Below are 21336 nucleotides of genomic sequence, written 5' to 3' on the forward strand. Positions count from 1 at the left end.
AGAGAGACAGAGACAGACTTGCTCTCTGAAGCCATTGTTGCCGCTGCTCCTCCCTCTTGCTCTTGCTGTTTTGCTGCCTTCTGCTGCCATGAACTGCTGCCCTCTGCCATGTGCCAGTCTGCCTTAGAGCCAGCTGAGTATGGACTGAAAGCTCCCATCACTGTGAGCTAAATGAACCTTTCCTGCCTTCATTTTGAGTGTTGGTTATTTGTCCCAGCAATGAGAGAAGAGTAACTGAGACACCCCCCAACTGTCCTACGACACAAATTCACTCCCCCACCCCAGCTTCTCTCAAATGCCTGTGACACCCTCTCGCATTCCTGAAACCTCACCGAATGCTGGCTTTGTGTTCCCTGTCGACAAGATCTCCACACAGGAGCCGCTACATGCGGGCATGCCTCTCGCCTACCTTTCCCACGTAGCCCTACCATAGTGGGCCCTCTGTTATTTACAACTCTCCACAATGGCCAACTAACTTTACTCATCTAGTCTCTCAATTCAAAAACTCCTCTCTTCAGCTAGACCTCCCCCTCCGCACTCACTACATCACACACACATGAAACATGCCATTTGCCCACCCAGGGGGTAGTCTGTAGGGCGCCAAACAGGAGCTTGTACCTGGCTCCCTCCTCAGTGGACAGGATCAGGCTCATTAAATCTTCCCTGTCCCAGTCCCTACACTAAGCTCTCAAGACACCATGGAATTCTCCCTCCTGCCCCAGCCCCAGGACACGCATGAGCTCATCCAAAGAACAAGAGGCATGCAAGCTCCAGGCCTTGTCAGGGTGAGCTTCTCTCAGTCCTCAGGATAGGTTTCAGGGCAGGGGGACAGACAGGCACATGAGCTCGTGCCAGAGACCTCCATCGCCAGCTTTCCCTCGAGCTCCACCAAAGAACACATGGGATAAAGCCCACTCTTCGCCCATTTCAAAACCAAACCAGAAGTCTTGCAGCGGTGACCCTCCAAAACCGCTGCTCTCTGGCCCTGACAGCTGAAAACCGAGCACCTGCGCTACGCTGGGAAAAAAGCTGCTTTGTGAATGAATCGCCTGTCCTCGTGGGCAAGGTGAAGAGCCTTCCCAACTGACTGCGGCCCAAATGCCGAGGCTAGGAAATAAGACACTCTTCCGCCTTGCTGTTATAACCAGACATTTGCGCCACCATCCTGCTCTGTGTGCGCCATGCTAGATGCTGTAACTTTCCACTGTGCCCACTCTCTACTTGAGAACCTGCAGTTGGGCCTTTCTCACAATGTCCTCTGTGTGAACCCAAATCTAGTTCCAGCCCAATGTCCTGTTCTTGCCCTCATTCTCAGCTACAAACTGTCCCCACCACTGCACCTGTTATTGTTCATTAGAAACAGGTAATTTTTCAACTGAAGCCCCTAGATAAACCCTTGACGTCACCCTTTGCGGTTTATCGGCTTAAATGCCCACTCCCCTCGTCCTCCCGGCGTGCACCTCAGCGTCTTGCCAGGGTGGTCGCCACCAGGTACCAGCTAAAACAAAGCGCTTTTCAAGCCTGCCTCATTTTTTGAGTTACAATATTTGGGGTCTTGTCTGGGATCCCATGGGAATCTCCCATTTTAAGAAACATCTTGTGGCACCGACAGGTAAGTACTTTTTGGATTTGGTGCACACTTACTGGGGCAGACAGACCTGGTGTCCCTTCTGCCATGGAGTGGGACGCCCTCCGTTTTGGGTTCCACTTGTGGGAACTTGTTTCTGAGAGGTTTGTCTCTGGGCACATGCGCCCATTTGGTTTCTCTGGTCTTAATCCTCCCTCACTCCTTTTGGGTCGCCTGCTGTTCTGGAGGGAAAGACTTTTGTTATCCTTTTGTGTTGCGTCTTCTGTATTGTTTTTGTGTCATTGTCAGTCTATTTATCAAACATGGGACAATCGTCTTCTGTGTCACTAATACCTTTGACTGCAGTTCTTAATCATTTTGGTGATTTCAAGGAGTGAGCAAAGGGCTACAGGGAGCCAGAATTTCCTGGGAAACTCCATACCTTCTGTGAGCTCCAACGGCGAGCTTTAACACCCTCCTGACCTCCAGAGGGGTCTTTCTTTCTCTCCACAGCTCAGGCGGTCTGACAGCCTTCGGACGCCCCACTCACCTGGACCAGACTGTCTACATTCAGACCTGGATCGACCTCATCTACGATCCTCCACAGTGGCTAAAGAAATTCCTCAAAGCCACTGGTCAACAACCCCAAAATCCTCCCCTCAGCTCCCCTTAAAATCCTCAAGCCTCCAAAGCCCCCCTTCTTAGCAGCAGATGAGGAGGAACTCCCTTCCCTCTGTCCTCCACCCTACCGACCTCTTACCTCTGCTCCTCATCCTAGCCCGCAGCCACCTAGTCCTATGCGGACTAGAAGCCATCAGAGACCCGAGAGTCCCTCCTCTCCTGACACCACTCAACCTGAGGAAGCTCCTTCAACTCTTTTGCCCTTGCAGGAGGTCCCTAACCCCGACGTCCCCAATAGCCCCTTTTCTCCTTTGTTCCCTTTTCTACCTCAGACCTTTATAACTGGAAACATCAGAATCCACCTTTCTCAAAGGATCCTCAGGGACTGATTTCCCTCCTTGAAACTATCTTTTTTACCCATTGCCCCACCTGGGACGATTGCCTACAATTGTTACAGACCCTGTTCACTGCAGAACACCAACGCATGAAGGCGTTTGCAAGATCAGGTAAAGGCCCGGACGGAGAGCCTACGTTGGATCCTGTCCTCTTGAACCTTGTGTTTCCCTTGTCACGCCCTAACTGGGGCCCTAACACAGACCAAGGTAAGGAGGCTCTCGATCAGTATCCCCAGGTCTTGTTGGGAGTCCTGAAGGGCGCTGCTAGGAAGCCTACGAATTTGTCCAAAGTATCAAAAGTTAAGACAATTGGCTACCAAATCTCCTGCAGGCTTCCTAGAGAGATTACAAGAGGCCTATCGCATTTACACCCCAGTAGATCTGGAGGCACTTGAAAACCAGAGGGCAATTAATACTGCCTTCGTTACCCAATCGGCGCCTGATATTAAACATAAACTACAAAAGCTGTAAGGATTTGAGGGCATGCCACTTAGTCAGTTGGTAGAAATAGCTCAAAGGGTGTCTGACAACCGGGAAGACCCCAAAGATGAAAAGCTCACCAAGGTTCTAGAAGTCTTGGCCGAAAAAGTAAAGACGAGACTTCCCCTAGATAAGGACCAACGTGCCTACTGCAAACAAAAAGGACACTGGTGCAAAGACTGCCCAGTCCTCAAAGCAAAATTACAAAAAGATGCAAAGACTCTTCTGTCTCAGAACTGAGGACATCAGGAGCCCCGGGTAACTTCAACGGTGGGGGACCAACTAGTGGATTTTCTCGTTGACTCTGGCGCCACCCACTCTGTGCTAACACAGCCATTGGGCAAGCCCACTGGGGACTCAGTAAAGGTCCTTGGGGCCACAGGAGACGCCAAGTCCTATAAAAAATAACAGGCCAAGCTGACACGGCCAGGACAAAAGGCTATTCAACACACTTTTCTCTGGGTCCCCGAGTGCCCAGATCCGCTTTTAGGCCGAGACCTTTTACATAAATTAAAGACCCACCTCAGCTTGGAAGGACCTCAGCCCACAACTGCTTTGGGAAGTGCAGGCCCTAGCAAGGTCCTATCTACGTACCTGGTAGGAGAAGGATACCTTCTTGTAGAAACCGAAGAGGAATCACTAAGTAGTCAAGAAACCAATGACCTCCTAGTAAGATGGACACAAGGAATCCCTTCGGTTTGGGCGGAGGGAAATCCTCTGGGGCTAGCCATAAATCAAGCCCCTTTGCCAACAGCCACTCATATAAAGCTGAGACGATACCCAATTAGCCTCCAAGCCCGTCAAGGCATAGCTAAACGTATTTTAAGGCTTCGCTCCCAAGGAATTTTACGGCCCTGCTCCTCTCCATGGAACATTCCCTTGTTAGAGTCCAGAAGCCAGGAACTCAGCACTACAGACCGGTCCAGGATCTCCAAGCAGTAAATAAGAGGGTAGTTACCCTCCACCCCACTGCCCCAAACCCCTACACCCTGCTGAGCCTCTTGAGCCCTTCGCGAACATGGTATTCTGCACTGGATCTGAAGGATGCCTTCTGCACATTGCCTATCGCTCCAGTAAGTCAGCCTATATTTGCTTTTGAATGGACTGACCCTACTACTGGGGTCTCTGAACAACTGACTTGGACTAGATTACCACAAGGCTTCAAAAGTGTGCCCACTCTCTTTGATGAGGCTTTGGCTAGAGGTCTTTTGGGCTACAGAGAGGAACACCCCGATGTGGCTTTATTACAATACGTTGATGACATCGTGTTGGCCACCGAGTCACAGGAACACTGTGTCTCAGCAACCCAAGCCTTGCTAAAAACCTTAGATTTTTTTTGGCTATCAAGTGTCAGCAAAAAAGGCTCAACTATGCCAGAAACTGGTTACATATCTGGGGTATCAAATACATGAGGGCAAATGGACCTTGTCTCCCCGACAAGTTCAGGCCATTCTACAGATTCCCACCCCCATTAACAAAAGACAAGTTCATGAGTTTCTGGGTGCTGTGGGCTATTGTAGACTCTGGATTGTTAACTTTGCAGAGGTTGCTCAGCCCCTCTATGATGCTGTGGGAGGGCCCACCCAGGACCCTTTCAACTGGACTGCCTCCCAAGAAACGTCCTTCTGACAGTTAAAACAGGCCCTTGTTGAAGCACCTGCATTGGCCTTACCAGGCTTCCATAAGCCCTTCACCCTTTATGTGGATGAAAAAAGGGGCATAGCAAAAAGGGTTTTGACCCAAACCTTAGGGACCTGGCAGTGACCCATGACTTACCTTTTAAAGAGTATAGACAATGTGGCTGCTGGATGGCCCGCTTGTCTCTGGATAACAGCAGCAGTGGCCCTATTGGTCAAGCAGGCCCAAAAACTGACTTTTGGACAGAAACTCATGGTAGTCTCTCCACATTCATTGGACACCTTGATCAAGGCTCCCCCTGACCAATGGATGTCAAATGCTCACATTGTCCAATATCAAGCTTTACTTCTTGATCCATCTACGGTGACCAATTCATGACCGCGCCACTACTCTTGAGACCACCACCAGTCTCAGAGAATTGGTCCAACAAGCCCATTGATGATCCCAAGGTATTTGCATCATCGTATACCTTTAGATGATGCAAAAGACACCTACTTCTCAGATGGGAGCAATTTCATCAATCAAGGTAAGAGAGTCCCCGGCGCCGCTGTCACCACCTCCACTGAGGTTCTTAGGACACAAAGTTTAGAATCAAGCACTTCAGCTCAAAGGGCTGAGCTAATAGCCCTCACTCAGGCCTTAAAATTGGCTAAAGACAAAAAGATCAATATCTACACAGACAGTAGATATGCCTTTGCTACTGTTCATGTACATGGAGCCATTTATCACGAGAGGGGGCTATTAACCTCAGGTGGACAAAAGATTGAAAACGCACCTCAAATATTGGACCTTTTGGCTGCCATTTGGCTGCCTAAAAAGGTTGCAGTAACCCATTGTACAGCTCACCAAGTGGGAACAGAGCCCACCATACGAGGAAATAATCCGGCCAACGTCACAGCGAAAGAGGCAGCAATAAAATCAGTGGGGAATGAGCCTCTCCCCACTTTACTATTAGTTCCTCCTACTCTCTCAAGCCCAGTCTACCCTCAAAAACACTTACATTTGGCCCTACAACTGCAAGCTAAACCTAATATACCAGGAGGGTGGTACCAGCTCCCTGATAAACGGGTGTTACTGTCTGAGGCCTTGGGAAGAGAACTGATCCAGCAAGCACACCAAGCCACACATTTAGGGGGCTCGAAGTTGGCTGAATTGTTTCGAGACAGATTCTTCATCCCACAGCTCTCTAAATTAACTAAATCTTGCAGTCTGAGGTGCACGCAATGTCAATTGGTAAACTCCAAGAGCCAAAAGCCATTGGAAACCCACAGATATCATGGACTATACCTGGAGAACACTGGGAGGTTGACTTTACCGAAATGGGCAAGCCAGGACTGCATGGGCACAAGCACCTGTTAATTCTTGTGGACACTTTCACTGGTTGGGCAGGAGCCTATCCCACCAAGTCAGAATTGGCTTTAACGACTGTCAGAAAGTTATTGTACGAGATCATACTTCGATTTGGCCTCCCACTGTCTATGGGCTCTGATAATGGTCCAGCTTTCATAGCCCAGATCACACACAAACTATCCCAGGCTTTACAGGTCAATTGGAAACTCCATTGTGCATACTGACCCCAAAGCTCAGGACAGGCAGAACGTATGAACCGGATCTTAAAGTCCACCATTACTAAGTTGGCCTTGGAGACTGGCAAAAACTGAGTGAGTCTCCTTTCTTTTGCCCTTCTTCGCGTGCAGTGTACCCCCTATGTCTCTGGAATCTCACCTTTTGAAGCTATGTTTGGGCGCCCCTCTCCTCTTATCCCTAGACTGGCTGAAGAAAAACTGGGTGAGCTTGCTAACCAAGATCTTATTAAGTCCCTTCAGGCTCTACAGCCTGTGCTGACTTCCATCCACCGACTGTTTCGACACCACCACCCAAAACCCCACCCGATGCCCAACACATCTGAGGAGAATCCACCAGGTGCAGAACCTGGAACTGAGGTCCTCATCGAAAGACACCATCGAGATTCTCTTGAACCACGCTGGGAGGGACCTTTTGCTGTGATCTTCAGCACCCCAACTGCAACAGAGGTTGCAGGAAAGCCTGCCTGGATTCATCACACCCACATCAAGCCGGTCGCTACTGCCAACAAGGACTCAGATAAGTGGAAGGTTGCAAAACCGATCATCCCCTTAAGATTAAGACAAGAAAGTTCTCCTAACATTCTTGTTTTGTTGGCTCCTTGGACTGTTTTTTATTGTTCTAGTTCAATCTCCCCAACGACATACCCCTCGTTTTGGGACCTGGAAATTAATTGATCTTGTAACTGGGTCTGTTATTAAGCTTAATTCTACAGTTCATGCCCAACTTACCCTAGACCTATGTGAACTATTCTCTTTAGCAACAAATGGGTTTTATTCTCCTTCTGGACATCGGGTGCAACCTAGAGTTTCTGCCAAAGCTTTTTATTGTGGCACTCAACAAAATGAGAAACAACTCCAATCGGTTGATTTCTATATTTGTCCCCAGGTCCAACAAAAACCAACATCCCCTCACCTCCCTGCAGATCACCACACCAAATGTTGTGAACAAGAAAACTCATTTTTTTGTGCTTACTGGGGATATGAGACCATCTCCCCTTGGACGGGTGACTCAGACCCATACCTTCGAGTGACCCGTCAAAAGCCGACAACCTGTTCAATAGGCTCATGCAACCCACTAACCTTTACCTTTGATAAGGTAAGAGACGTCCATTGGTTGCAAGGCCAAAACTATGGTATCCGGCTTTATATTTCAGGTTATGATCCGGGTCGCTCCTTTTCAATACAATTTGTGCCCAGACCAAATTGGCCTCCCCACCTCATCCCATTGGTCCTTTATTGCCTGCTCTTCCTAAACTGTCCACATGCCTTAGATTAACCATAATACCAGTCATGGCTACTGCCGTTCACAAAAGCCCCTTTTCCTACTTTACCTTCTTCCCCAGATCCCTTCCTACCTCTTGACATTACGTATCAATACCTTAACTTGAGCAATCCCAACCTGACTGCTGATTGCTGGCTTTGTCTTCCCCCACATCCACCTTTTTATTCTGGCGCCCCTTTACGAGCCACAATAGGCAGGGACATCCAAAATTCCTCTGCTGATAATCCCACCTGCTGGTGGGGACAAAAGCCTTTACTCACATTAGGAAATATTAATGGACACCCTGGTACTTGCATCTATTCTGCCAGGTACCCCCTAATTTCTTCCCCATATAAAACCCTTTGTAATCACTCCCTTTCCAGCTCCATTCTGAACTTCACCTATCCCGCTAATCAGCACCTTGTTGCTCCAAATGGAACTTGGTTTGCCTGTACCTCTGGTATTACTCCCTGTGCTATGCCTCAGACTTTTACCCAACATCATGAACTATGCATATTAGTCCACGTCCTGCCCCAAGTTTACTGGTACTCAGGAGAAAGCGGAAGATCACACATCTTCCCTTACCAGGAGCTGGCCTCACCCCTGTCCCGCACAAAGAGGGCTAACCCTGTGTTGATACCAGTCTTACTGGGAATGGGACTGGCTGGTTCCATTGGAATTGGAGCGTCCAGCCTAATAGTTGGAGATTTAAATTATAAACAACTTAGTGCTTTAATCGATCAAGACCTAGCAAACCAGGAAAGCTCCGTGTCTAAATTAGAAGAGTCCTTTAGTTCACTTGCTGAAATGTTCTACAGAACCGGAGAGGCTTAGATCTTCTCTTCCTGAAAGAAGGAGGGCTTTGCTTGGCTTTGGGAGAAACTTGCTGTCTACACGCCAATCACTCAGGAGTGACTCAAGAAAACATGTCAATCCTCAGAAAGAGGTTACAAGAAAGAGAACAAGAAAGACTATGAGGTCAAAACTGGTTTCAAAGATGGTTTTCATTCTCCCCTTGGCTGACAATCCTCTTGTCTGCCACGGCTGGTCTTCTTCTAATGTTACTGGGATGTATAACTATTGGCCCTTGCGTAATTAACAGACTTGTCTCTTACATTCAAGATAAGATTCAGACAGATAAAGTGTTAGTTTTCAAGTCCCAAGGATATGAACAACTCTCACTCACCGAGACCCCTTTCTCGTGAGCCAAAGATTAGACTCACCCCAATAAAGTCAGTAGGGAATGTTATAACCTGACGTATGTGCCGCCATCCTGTTCTGTATGCGCCATTCTAAGTGCTGTAACTTTCCACTGTGCCCCGTTCTCTACTTGACGACCTGCAGTTGGGCCTTTCTCACGCTGTCCTCTGTGCGCACCTGAATCTAGCTCCGGCCCAATGTCCTGTTCTTGCCCTCGTTCTCAGCTACAAACTGTACCCACCACTGCACCTGTTATTGTTCATTAGACACATGTAATTTTTCAACTGCAGCCCCTAGGTGAACCCTTGACGTCAGCTTTTGTGGTTTATCGGCTTAAATGCCCACTCCCCTCGTCCTCCCGGCACGCACCTCAGCGTCTTGCCGGGGTGGTCACCGCTGGGTACCAGCTAAAATAAAGCGCTTCTTTTCTTTTCGAGCCTGCCTCATTTTTTGAGTTACAACGCTTGCCAAGGTCATGGTGGAGTGGCACATTTGGATCATGGGCCCCCTTCCTGCTTCCCCTCCTGGGTCCTTTAATCATGCTAACGACCTGCCTGCCCATAGCACCCTGCCTTTTTAAACTTTTTTCAAGGTTTCTTCAATCTCAGATGCGAGCTTTCACCAATGATGAACTCCTCGTCCTGGCTGAGACACCTGGCTCTGGCTTCCACGTGTGCGTGGACCGTCGACCTGTGGACCCTCCCCACCCCCAAAACGATGCCCCTGTTCAGCAGGAAGCAGCCTAAGGGTCATCTCCCCTTCATAACTAAAAGACAGGAATGGTAGGTTCTGGCCCGAGTCTGACTTGCTGAACCATTATGGTGGTCAAATATGGCTGAAGCCCAAAACAAACAGCTTCCCTTCCCAGGGACCACTTCCCGCTTCACCCCACCCAGCCCTGAATACAACTCCCTTTTGCCTTTCCAACGTGCTCCAGCAGCTCCAATCAGCTCCTCAGGCATCACTGAGCCCGCCCTTCACACTCCACCCCAGTCGAAGTCCACACAACCCAGGTCCCTTTGTCTCAGGTCAGAGGATCCCTGCCACCGTCCTGCGGGCCCCTCCATGTCAATAAAGGCCTTTTTCCGTTTGTCTCTCTGCTGCACCAAAAACATCTAATAGACAGTAGATCTTAAGTGTATAGCAAACAAAAAGTAAAAACAAGACAAATCAGACAAATGCCAACCAAAACTGTGAGAAGAGCCACGTGCTACCTGGGCTGTGGTGACCCCTCCGCAGCCCAGACCTGTCAACTGCGTTGAGTTGTACAACCGCACTTGTCGCTCAGACCTCAGGAGTCAGGGGAAGTAACTTCTGCAAGGCCCAGCTCTCACGTCCTCCTTCTTAAGGACATACAACAGCCGACGGTAAAGCAAAGTTGCAGGCTTCGGGTGCCAGTGGTCAGAAGACAGCAGCAGTCTCTCCCAGCTTTGTGCTCCTGGAGGAGAGCTGGCCCCCAGGGACAAACTGCCACAGCCCAGGACCAGAGGGGCCACCCAGGCCGCAGGGTCCCATCCCTCAGCTGCCTGAATCCCCAGCTGCTCCAGGAGCTCCCGGACCAGGACTCAGACGAGCACCAAGCCCGCTGCCCTTGGCTGTGTTGTTCAGGCTCGGGCGCTAACCAGCACGGCTGCCCCTGTCTGCCCAGCCCCTGCTGACATCCAAGTTTCCAGCCGTCTGTCTTCTCTGGGAGCTCTGCCAATGCATGCTGTCTTTGCTCCTATTATGGACTGTGTCACACTGTGTCACATCTGTGTGTTAATAAGCCTGTCTTTTCCACATGAGCTGCAGGAAGCCGAGGCTACAGACACCTTGTTCATCGGATTCAGCCAGGGCTGGGCTGGGCACAGGCGTCTAATAAGCAGATAGCTGGAAAGATACATGAAAGGGGCTGAGTGGGACTACATGTCCTTCTCATCCGCGTGACAAGCACTTTCTGAGCACCTGCTGCAGTACGAAGGCAGAGGGCGAGCCGTGAAGACTGGCAGAAGCAGAATTGGTTCAGATGCAGCTCTCGAGGCCTCCTAAGCTCAATACCTTAATGAATTCTCAGAATAAAGACACAGCAGGGCAGGCCAGATAACTCAGCGGATTAAAGTGCTCGCAAGCAGGTACAGGGGCCGGGCGTTTGACACCCCAGGGCATGCTGAGACAGCAATTGAGACTGGGCATGGTGGCACGTGCCTGTAATCCCAGCTCTTGGAAGGCTGTTCACAGGCGGATCACTATGAGTCCAATCTAGTAGTGACACCCTGAACACCCTGTAGATCCCTCCCTAAAATAAAAAAAAAATAAAAAAAAATAAAAAAAAAAAAAAAGACACAGAAATGCACCACAGTGTACCCACCACCAAAGCTGGCACCCAACCACCAGTATCAGTGACTCAAGAGCAGAAATGCCACGCCCTAGGCAGGCACCAATCCAGTGAACAGGGCAGCGCAAATCTCCAGGGAAGGCAGAGAAAGATTCTGGTGTGTAGGACAGCGTGCAAGAAGAGGCCCTGAGCCAGGCGGCTTCTGCTGCACCAAGCCTTCCATGACGAGGGAGACAAAGTCTGCGTGTGGGTCCTTCCCTGTGCCTGCAAGAGGGTTCCGAGCTCCTCCTGGCTTTCGACACCACGGCAAAGTTCTCCTTGGATCAGAGGGAGGAGACTGTGCTTGACACCGTGCCCCCGATGCTGCTCCGGGAAGGCCACGGCAGCCCACACAGCCCTCTTGGGCTCACGGGCAATGGGAAGCCGGCTCTGGAGCAGTGCAGCTGACTGCCCCGCACTGTTCTGTGCTCTTCAACACTGCCCAGATCCCAGTCTTGCTCTGAGCACTGCATACACCATAAGTAAGGGCTAAGAGATGCAAGACCCCAGGGCCCCGGGATAGAGCTCAGCACCTGCCGGGCAGGCATGAGCTCATGAGCTCACTCCAGGTTCAAGAAGAACAAAAGAGAAACGCAAGACCCCACGCAGCGCTTGGAGCCCGCTTCCTGACCAGCCACTTCCAGCGACAGGAACACGGGGAGGCAGCTTAGCTCCAAACGCACTGCAATGTGTCATGAAGCACACAAGTTACCCTCATCCAGAAACAAAGAGAGGCAATGCACAACCAGTATTTCCAATGATTTTAAAAGGTTTTTAAAACCTTAGGGAGATCCTCTGTTCCTTTGGACCAGGGCCCTAAGGAACCGCATCACTGTGGAAACGCTGCTTAGCCTTCCTCCCTCCAGTGCCCTCTGCCCTTCCCGTCCTCACCCCACGCTCCTGTTTGTGACTGGAAATCTGGGTAGTTTGGCATCTTGACTAGTTGAGAGGGCTAAAGCTGTGCGTCACCGCAGCTGGAGTCTGGCCCAGCCATCAGCATTTCCCAAGGTTAGTGACTGCAATGTGACGCTCACGTGGACTTGGCCTACGGGGAGTCACAAAACTACACGGCTGGACACTAACCCAGGAGGATGACGAGAATCAGACAGCAGAACACAGGCCCAGGCGCCGTGTGACGGACCTTTCCACCAGTCTTGGGCCGAGGAAGTAGCCCGTGCCCTCAGAGAGCATGACACGGCATGGGAGCGCCAGTGGGCGTCACTTACGTGGCTTGACGTTAGCAGACACAGCCAGGCTCTCTGGTGCGTGCGCCGTGGGGTGCCGGCTGTGCTCCCCTACACTGGGGCCACTGCCGTACTCAATCACTTCCACATGGCCCAGGGGAACGCTCCATTTGAGCAGGTACCGCTGGCCAGCTCCCGAGTGGCTCTCCTGTGAGGGGCTGAAACCACCCAGAGGTTACTTCCTGGTTGCAAGGCCACGTCATGCCACTGCACGGGAGAACCTCAGACGGGCCTCCTTCTGGACAGCTGCAGCTAGCTGGTCCTGGGCCCACTGATGGGATGTAAAACCCCCTCCAGGAGGACGCAGTGGCTGCTTCCTGGGAAAGGGAACAGCTGAGCCTCACGCTGTCAGAAACCCAGCCCCGGGTGTGCAGGTGGAGTGGAGCAGTGCTAAGGGCAACTTGGCATTCTCCTCAGGTGGAGACCCTGCTCGTGGCCCAGGTGTTCACCCTCAGCCTCTTCCTTATCCCTCATGGTTACATTACAAAGTTGGGAGAGAATTAATCACTGGACTTCATGACTAAGGAACTTACTGAGGAAGTAAAAGTTAAACAGGAAAACACAGCCTAAGTATTTTCTTCTTTCATTGTAACATAGGACACATACACAGAAAAATAAGCACATACATCTCCGAAGCAGGATGCTACCAGCCAGCCTATGTCTGCAACAAAGCCCTGGGATGCCAGGGACACGGAGATGTCACAGGTGTCAGTCCCACAACAGCCAGGCCCGAGCTATGATCCCCGCAAGAGCCAAAGATGGCTCAGGAGGCTGTGAGAGCCTCACTCAGCCCCACATCGTAGGAGCAGCCCATGGAATTACACCTGCGGGGAGCTGGTGACACTGCGTCCCCAATCGCCAGCCTCACACTCGAAGGCTTCCCTGTCACAGGACACACAATGCTCGGCCTGCGCAAGAGGGTGGTTGGCCCACGTCCCAGACGCACACACACACTCAGGCGCTTACCGGGAGCTGACAGTGGCACACACGAGCACGTCATTCAGCAGGAACAGCCTGCGCCCCTTGGTCTTGGCGACCTCCCCCCTGTCGTTGTACACGGTCTCGATCATGTCGTCAGAGCGGAGGAGGTAGCGGCTCCCGCTGCTGAGGAGCTGAGTGCACAAACTCCCGGTTACCACTGCGCCTGTCCAGAACCCCCCAGACAGCCCTCGCCTTGAGCCCACTCCTCAAGAAGGGCTGCGCTCCCAACCTTCTTGGGTTTTTTTTGAGACAGTCTTGCTACATGGCCCATGCTGGTCTGGAACTCACAATCCTCCCATCTCAGCCTCCCGAGTACTGAGATTACAGGAGTGTACCACCAGGCCAGGCTGGACGTGACTTCTTAAGCTCAACGTTTTACAGCTGTGTTTGCCCACTCCCACGGCCAGACACTGGCTGCCCTCACCACCTTCCTCCACGGGCTCACCCAGCAGCCACCCTCCCAGCTCCACCCAGCCTGCCACAAGCTGGTGGCTGGGGTTTTCCTGTGATTCACTTTCTCAAGCCATCCAGTCTCCTCTGCCCCTGTAACCCAAGTCCTCTAGGAAGACTGCTCCCCTAAGTAGGAGGACACAACGGCACGTCTATAACCATGGCAAAAGAAAACCTAGTGCCCTGCACCAGCCTGTGACCCTCAAGCCACACTTTGCCTGGTTCTGTGCCGCCGACGCAGTCTGACTCCCACCAGCACGTGCCAGCCCTGTCCCTGCGGCACACATATGTGCAGGAGGAGAAGCACCGGTGAGGTGGGGGTCTCAGAGGGTAACACTGCACGTGGAGAAGGACCGCCGCACCCCTGCCCTCAAAATCCCTGCACCGTCATCTGGGGATCCCAACAATTGCCACAACTGTGTACTTTAAAACCGTCAGGAGCTGGGGAGATGGCTCAGTGGAATAAGCGCTTCCCTGGCAGGCGCAAGGGCCTGAGTTCAATCCCCGGTTCCACCAAAAAAAAAAAAAGGACAAAACCGTCAGTTAAATGACTCAGTCACGGCCAGGCAGGAAAGTGCCCCGACTGAGGACGTGACTTCCGCAGCCGTGAGCATCACTCATAACTCCTGACATGCCTCGCATAAGTCAGTGCCTCCCAAAGGCATCAGCACGGGAAGGCCACATGGGATCAGCTTGTGCCCGGGACGCTGAAGCACGGCACAGCCGGGGATGCAGCTCAGAGGCCTAAGTGGCTGCCTGGCAAGCACAAGGTCCTGAGTTTCCTTTTCATTACAAAAAAAAAAAAAAAAAAAAAAAAAAGAAACGTGGCACAGCTGGTGAGCAACCCAAGCTCTGTGGTGCACCCAAGGTGATGGGGAACCCGGCACAGGGAGGCCCAGTGGCTACCCAGGCCAGGACCAGCGCACGGAGGATAAAGGTCAGCTCCGAGGGGTGCGCCTGCAGGGCCTGTGATCCCAGTGCTCCGGGGGGCTGATGAAGCCGGAGGGTCGCAAGTCTGGGATCAGTGTGGGCAACCTGGCCAGGACTCTGTCTTAAAATAAAACAAACAAAAATAATAAGGGTTGGGGATGTAGCGCAGTGCAAAGGCCCTGCCTTCAACCCCCAGGACCGGAATAAGCTGTCCTTAGCCTCTGAGGAGTTCACGAAGCTATGAGCCCCTGCGGAGGTCACTCACAGTGCACTGCTGCGGCCCCACGTGCCCTCGCCTTCTACCCTGCCTGCAGCGCCCTGCCGGCCCGCTGAACCTCGGGCTGAGGGCCGTGTTCTGAGCCTGGCATGTTCCCAGTTCTAGCAGCAGGCTGGAAGCCGCTCTCCCCACCTTGTTCAGGTATCTCTCATTTACAGCTTTTGCGATGTGTCTGATTTCACAGCGCCGATCTGCATCTCTTTTTCTCTCATTTAACTTCTCTGCCAAGGTTTCCAGCTCTGTCAGCGCCATCTGAAGGGGCAGCCTGTCGGGGTGTCCTCTGGATGTGTTCTTCAGCATGTCCTGGGGCGAGAGGCAGGACAGGCGCTCAGCACTTGCAGGCCTCTGGCTGCAGCTTGAGACAGCCGGGAGGTGGCACTGTTGTCCGTCTGTCCATCTGGCCATCCGGCCGTCACTGGGGGCCTCAGGGCCGAGCACCCAGCAGCTCTGCTGTGGGGCAAACGCACCCACCCAGTGCCCACCACAGTGTCAGTGTGAGCACCACCAGCAGCGTCCTGCAGGTCCCCCTGGTCTGGTCGGAGCCGGGCCAGAGTGCTCACACTGGTGTCTAAGAACACCAGCGTCCCAGCAGTGCTCACCAGCCGGCGTGCACCTGTGCCCAGCGGGCTCCGTGCTCCGCCTCCCAGACGACCCTCCCTGCTCTGCCCCAACAGAAGGGTGCTGTCTTTCAGTGGCTGTGCAAGCCGCAGCTCCTCCAGGCAGCATGGGCTGGGGGCTACACTCTGGAAATTCTCACCACACTGCACGTCCACACTGACTCAGCTGCCGCAAGGGCCTGCGACCACGACCGTGGACGGCACTGCTCTGCCTGCGCATCACGGGCCTCACTAGCATGCCCTGGCCGTCCTGACAGTGTGCCCTGCCTGCCGCAGGCCCCACCAGCCAGCCCAGGGGGCTCAAGAGGAATGCCTGGAGGGATGGGGACTGCCCTGCTGTGCCGGGGAGCATGGCACGGCCACAAGGTACCAGAGACGGGGCCTCCTGCACCTCACGCCACCTTGGCAGAAGGGAAGCCCACAGCAGCAGGCGTGGCAGAGACCACACTCAATAGCGGTCTGCAATTTAGCTGAAATTGCAGTCCTCGGGGCGGGCCAGCAGGCCTCTGCAGCAACAGGAGTCAGGCCCGGCCGGCCTTCCTGTCATGCAGCTATAAGCTAAGCCAAGCACCCGCACCGTCTGGAAACCCGACTGCTCTTGCATCGAGCCAAGTGTCCTCGGCCTGCGATCAGGAGACAATCCACAAGGTCCTGAGGACGACGACCTAGTACAAATGGTTTGCTGACTACCGAAGCCTAGTGCTGAGTCCCACTCTCACACAGAGGCCCTCCCTGCTCAGGGGCCACGTGCTGTGCTGGCTCCAGGCTCTGCCATGCATCCTTCGTCTCCTGCCACTACAGCCACCACGGACGCTGGCTACTCTGCTGGTCCAGCCGGCAGGCAGCAAAGCCCCAGGGAGGGAGGGACTCACACGTAGAAGCTACTCCAGGGCCCTGCGTGAAGGCACAACTCGGGCCCCAGTCCGGGGAAGGCCATGGGGCCCAGACCCCAGGGGAGGCAGCACTGCAGGTGTGGTGGACACCGGGGCCCGCAGACGAGCAGCCTTGCTCTGCAGCACTGCGCTTTGCACACTGACTGGCCGTAGTGCGGCAGACGTGGTACAGCATGGTGTGCGCACGAGAAGCCAAGTGCCTCCCCTACTGTGAGTCCTTCGCAGTGGCCTGGAGCCACCCATGCTGTCACCAAGGTCCTGCGGGAGTGGACGCCAGGGCCCAGTGCCGAGCAGCCCTCACACAAGCACTGCACTCCAGGTGATGATGCCCAGCAGACCTGGGTCATGTGGCCACCAGTGCTGGTTGGGAGGGGCAGACACTGCCTCCCTCGCCCTCAAGTCTGCTGTGAACTTGAAGCTGCTCTGAAAACATACTCCTAAATGAGCTAGAGAAAAGAGCCAGGCTCCTCCACCCACCGCTGAAGACCAGGAAAGAAAGTGGTGTTGCAGGAGGCCATGGCACAGACGATGAGTGGGTCCAGGAAAGGCTGGGCCAGCACTGTGTCCACTTAAGAGCAGCCATGGGGCCACCCTGGCCACGCCATCTTGGAACCAGCCACAGCCTCACCGAAGAGGGTAGGAGCGACCTGAATCCTCCCCCGAGAACTGAATGTGGCCTGCCCCTGCAGGGCGCTGGCCACGACAGAGGGCAGCAAGGCCCCGTAGGAGAGAACGCTGCCCTGTCACCTGTTACCAGCTCGACCAGTTGCACAGTGTCTATGGTTAGCAGTAGCATCAGAATCCAGCCTAGCTGGATACCATGTACCTAGCTTCAAAACCTCAGGCTCCACCACCAGGTCCTGGGGGGGCCACCACAGGGTCACAGTGTGATGAACAGTGACCATGGTCTGGCACAGCAGTGCACATTGCTGGGCTGGCCCTGCCATGAGTCCAAGGAGGGTAGAGAAGGCGGCATTGTCCACGGAATCTATTCCCGGTTTCCCACACCGCCAACCCCTGGGCACAAAGGAGCTTAGTTTCTATGACGCTGGCCCAGCCACTGGGGCCCTGGGCCTGTCCTGCCATGCCCGGGCCAGCCTGCCTCACCTGCAGCAGGAGGATGAACTGCGGGAACCGCTGGATCGGTCTCATCATCAGGCTGTGGAGCGTGACGCGGTCGGGACCAGCCTCTCGGCTCTGCTGTGGGACAAAGGCCACTTGCTGCAGCAGGCCCAGCCCTCAGCACTGCCAGCTGCCCAGGCCCACCTGTCCCAGCTCAGGAAGAAACTGCACCAGGCCAGGGAGGGGCCACAGTCACAGCTCTCTCCCTGAGGAGCCTGGTGTCCACCCCGTCACCCTGATCTGGCCACAGGCTCCATGGGACTCCAGTAAGTCATGACCCTGAGTGGCACAGCTGGTCCAGACCCTTGGCCATTGGCACCAAACTTTGGTGGGCACCACGCCATGGCCGCTGTCCTCAGCAAGGAAGCGAGTCACTGCCTGGCTGTGCTTCCTGGAGGGGTGGATGGCCATTTCTCCAGGCCAGGCTGGGGCTTGGTCTCGGTGGGTCAGGTGCAGCAGGGACCACTGTGTTGGAGGGAGAATACCCCACCCAAAGGCAGCACTGCTGCTGGGAGGCACCCAGACCTGTGGTCCTTGCCCGGCAGCAGAAGTCTCTAGAAGCGGGGGCCAGCCAGGGCAATGGGCTTGAACCTGGGGCTTGAGCCTGGCTGGAGCCAGGAGCCCCTCTTGTGCCCCTCAAGCTGCCCCGGCCCCCATGCCACAGGGCATCCCCCGGGAGCACAGCTCTACCCACGGGCTACTCCTCAGGGCTACGGGCCACAGGCAAGAGTGGAGGGTCCAGGGTCGCCTCTCTGGCCTCTGCCTGCAGCTCTGGTCGAGCGGGCCACTTTCCAGCCCAGAACCCAGATGCCGGGCCCCTTCTATTCTCACGTGGTGCAGGGACAGGCAGGCTTGGGCTGACGTGGGGCAGATCCTCTCTCTGCCCAGCCCCTCCCCATGTACCTTCAAGGATGGGCCAATAAAAGTCACTCTCAGAAGTTTCATCAGAGCTTAAAATTCATCTGCATTCCCAGCCAACACTGAAATGAGGGCTCAGCGTATCACTGTGCTGAGACTGTGCTAAAGAGCCCCAGGAGCTCAGAGGCACAGACTGGCAGGGCCTCCCTGGAGAGGCCCTGACTTGGGGCTCACACCAGAGGGTGGGAAGAGCCAGCCAGAAGCTGTGCTTACCTTCAAAAACTCGAGGAAAGCGGGCTTCGTGGCACATGTTTTTTTGAGGACAGCCACAGCGGTACTGAAGTTGTTCACGTATTCGCTGTAGGCGTCCAGCACCATGGACTTGGAAAACTAAGCAGGAAGCAGAGAGGACAGTGGCCCAGAGTCCAACCACCTGCTCACCTCATGCTGAGGAACTGAAGCCTGCTCCGCAGGCGCACTCAGTCCCAGGCCTCTTCCAGGCAGCTCCCGTGACTGTCGTGACTTCTGCCCCCTGCAAGCTTGCTGGGAACCTGTTGTGGCCAGTCTGGTGTGGCTGCCACGGACAAGCCCTGATCTCACCCACATCCCAGTTTTCTAAAAAAAAGTTTCCAGCCCCGTGCTGGTGCATGCCTGTGTCTCAGCACTCTGCGGGCCTGAGGCTGGAGGACGCAAGCTTAAGCCTAGCCTGGCCACTTGATAAGACCCTGTCTCCACCTAAAAATAAAAAGGGTTGCAGCTGTAGCTTACTCAATCCTGAGTATCATGTATGCAAAATAAGCTTCCAAGGTAAATTTGAAGTTAATATACAGGACAGCCAGAAAATATAAAAAGCAAATAAAAAGCCAGCATTTCTTTTTTTTATCACGAGGATCCATAGATGATGTTATGCAAATATTGTAATAGAAGAGATGTATCTTCAGCTTCCAAGCAGCTGCAAACTTACATCTTTCATCAAGTACACAAACTACATAAAACAAAGTCCTCTTTTACATTCTCACAGCATTCATTTAAGCTATGCCCTGCCAGCCCCACTCCCGGGGCACATGGAGCTGGAGATTGAGGCTGGGCATGGGGGTGCGCCTGTAATCCCAGATCTTGGGAGGCTGTAAACAGGTGGATCACTACAAGTCTGATCTAGTAGTGAGACCCTGAAAACCCCGTAGACCCTTCCCTAAAATACAAAACAAAACAAAACAAAATCCAGGCTAATACCTCTCGACAGCGCTATCCTACAAACTGCAGACACAGGCTTGTTAGCCATTACCCCCTACAGCCCGGCAGCAATCCCACTCCCACACAAATGGACCTCTTACCAGGAGCAGAGATAAAAGGGCTCAGAACTGCTGACACAAAAACCTGGCACAGGTTTCCAGGCAGCTTCTCTGCCAGGAAGCGCTGAGCAAGCTGTCCCAACGTTGGGGTCCTGCGTCTCTGTGCAGGGCCAGAGCGAGGGGGAGATGCCCAGGTGTTTCCCATCCCTTTCTATTGTTTATGCGTGGGAGAACTCTGCACTCGGAAACCGAGGGGAGGCCAGGAAGCCAGGCCCAGCCCCAGAGTGCTGAAGTGACCATGTCACAGTAACTAAGCGAGCAGAGGCCTTGTTTGGCAAGAAAAGCATTAGCAGGCTGCCTGGTGCTGCTTCCAGGACTTGGCGAAGTGTGCGCCTGCAGGGCTTTCCTGATCCCTCCCTCCCCTCCCCGGCACGTTTTCCTCAGCTTCCCTGGAAAGTGGCCCTGGCCCCCCTGGGCACTCGCTGGTGCCCTTGAGAAGCCACACGGCTCCACGACACATCAGCCCTGGGAAAGACAACACGCACACAGAGCGCAGCGACCCCGGGCGGGGCGCAGTTACCGAAGCCACGAAGACATCGCCGATGGTCTCCACGGTGTCCCACTCGGCCACGCGGCTGGCCAGCGCCATCTGGAACAGCGAGTGGCACTGCGCAATCTCCTTGACGCGGTAGAACACGGCCTTCAGCTTCCTCTCGCTCAGGACCCGAGGCTCCAGCTCAGACAGCGGCTTCTCGTATTGCTAGCCAGACACCGGGAGGGAGAGGCCCCGTCAGGCCTCGGTACGCAGAGTTACTTCCAAACAAACCCGTGGCTCTTGGTGCCAACGCGCAGAGAAAATGCTTCCAACGCACATATTTTATGTTCATGAATATGTATGTGCATGTAAAATGTAAAGCCTGTGGCGAAATCATACGTGTACAGCAACGCAGACACCCCACAGCGTGGCATCAGGTACCTCCAGAATCCTCCTGAGAGCATCAACATAGTTCTTCTCACTTTCAACGATGGAGCCCAGAATACATCTTCTCACCACCTGTCGGGAACGTCACGATGCGATGTGAGAAAGCTGGCTGAGGGTGCCTCATGGGCTTTCACTCCACGGTAGGGCTTGTTGATAAGTTCTTTTAGGTAGTAATTACAAGAAACCTGCCAAGGCCTTTAACATACCGTAAAGGATGTACTTAAGTAGCCTGACAGGTACAAACCTTCTTTCCATGTTAGCGCAATTCTATTATCTTTTAAATCTCAAATCATAAACCACAACTAAAGCAGGGAAAAATCATAGCATTATAAACAAATTCACTTACGCGACAAACAAATTCACTTATGACTGAATTAACACCATTACACACCCCACACGTGCTGTGTAAAAAGACAGTCTCGGTCAGGCTATCACCAGCCCTTACCTAACGTTATGCACAATTAAAAAGGCAGGAAGCTTGCGAAGCTGAGCAATAGCTTTGCTCCGCTTTGACTTGTTTGCAAAGAGCCAGCTATGAGGTCAGACACAGGCGGCCGACGAGTGCCTGCGCCGTGAGGTCAGACACAGG

At 53.4% G+C, this 21336-nt stretch overlaps 1 protein-coding gene across 13 annotated transcripts in view; it reads right to left on the bottom strand.

The window, feature by feature from the left end:
• Arhgef10 (Rho guanine nucleotide exchange factor 10) overlaps window positions 1–21336 on the bottom strand; it is a 103981-nt gene that overhangs the window by 38784 nt on the left and 43861 nt on the right. For 11 of the 13 annotated variants that reach the window (XM_023702617.1, XM_023702625.1, XM_023702620.1 and 8 more), the window contains 7 exons: window positions 20742–20819; window positions 20346–20525; window positions 18747–18863; window positions 17601–17693; window positions 15116–15286; window positions 13312–13457; window positions 12328–12503 (listed from right to left, as the gene is read on the bottom strand). In XM_023702617.1, the coding sequence (XP_023558385.1) occupies window positions 12328–12503; window positions 13312–13457; window positions 15116–15286; window positions 17601–17693; window positions 18747–18863; window positions 20346–20525; window positions 20742–20819 (961 nt within the window). The remainder of the gene's footprint in view (window positions 1–12327; window positions 12504–13311; window positions 13458–15115; window positions 15287–17600; window positions 17694–18746; window positions 18864–20345; window positions 20526–20741; window positions 20820–21336) is intronic. The other 2 variants (XM_023702618.1, XM_023702623.1) reach the window with 2 other exon arrangements.

This window comes from Octodon degus, unplaced genomic scaffold, assembly GCF_000260255.1.
Source record: "Octodon degus isolate 3935 unplaced genomic scaffold, OctDeg1.0 scaffold00155, whole genome shotgun sequence".
Taxonomy (NCBI): Eukaryota; Metazoa; Chordata; class Mammalia; order Rodentia; family Octodontidae; genus Octodon; species Octodon degus.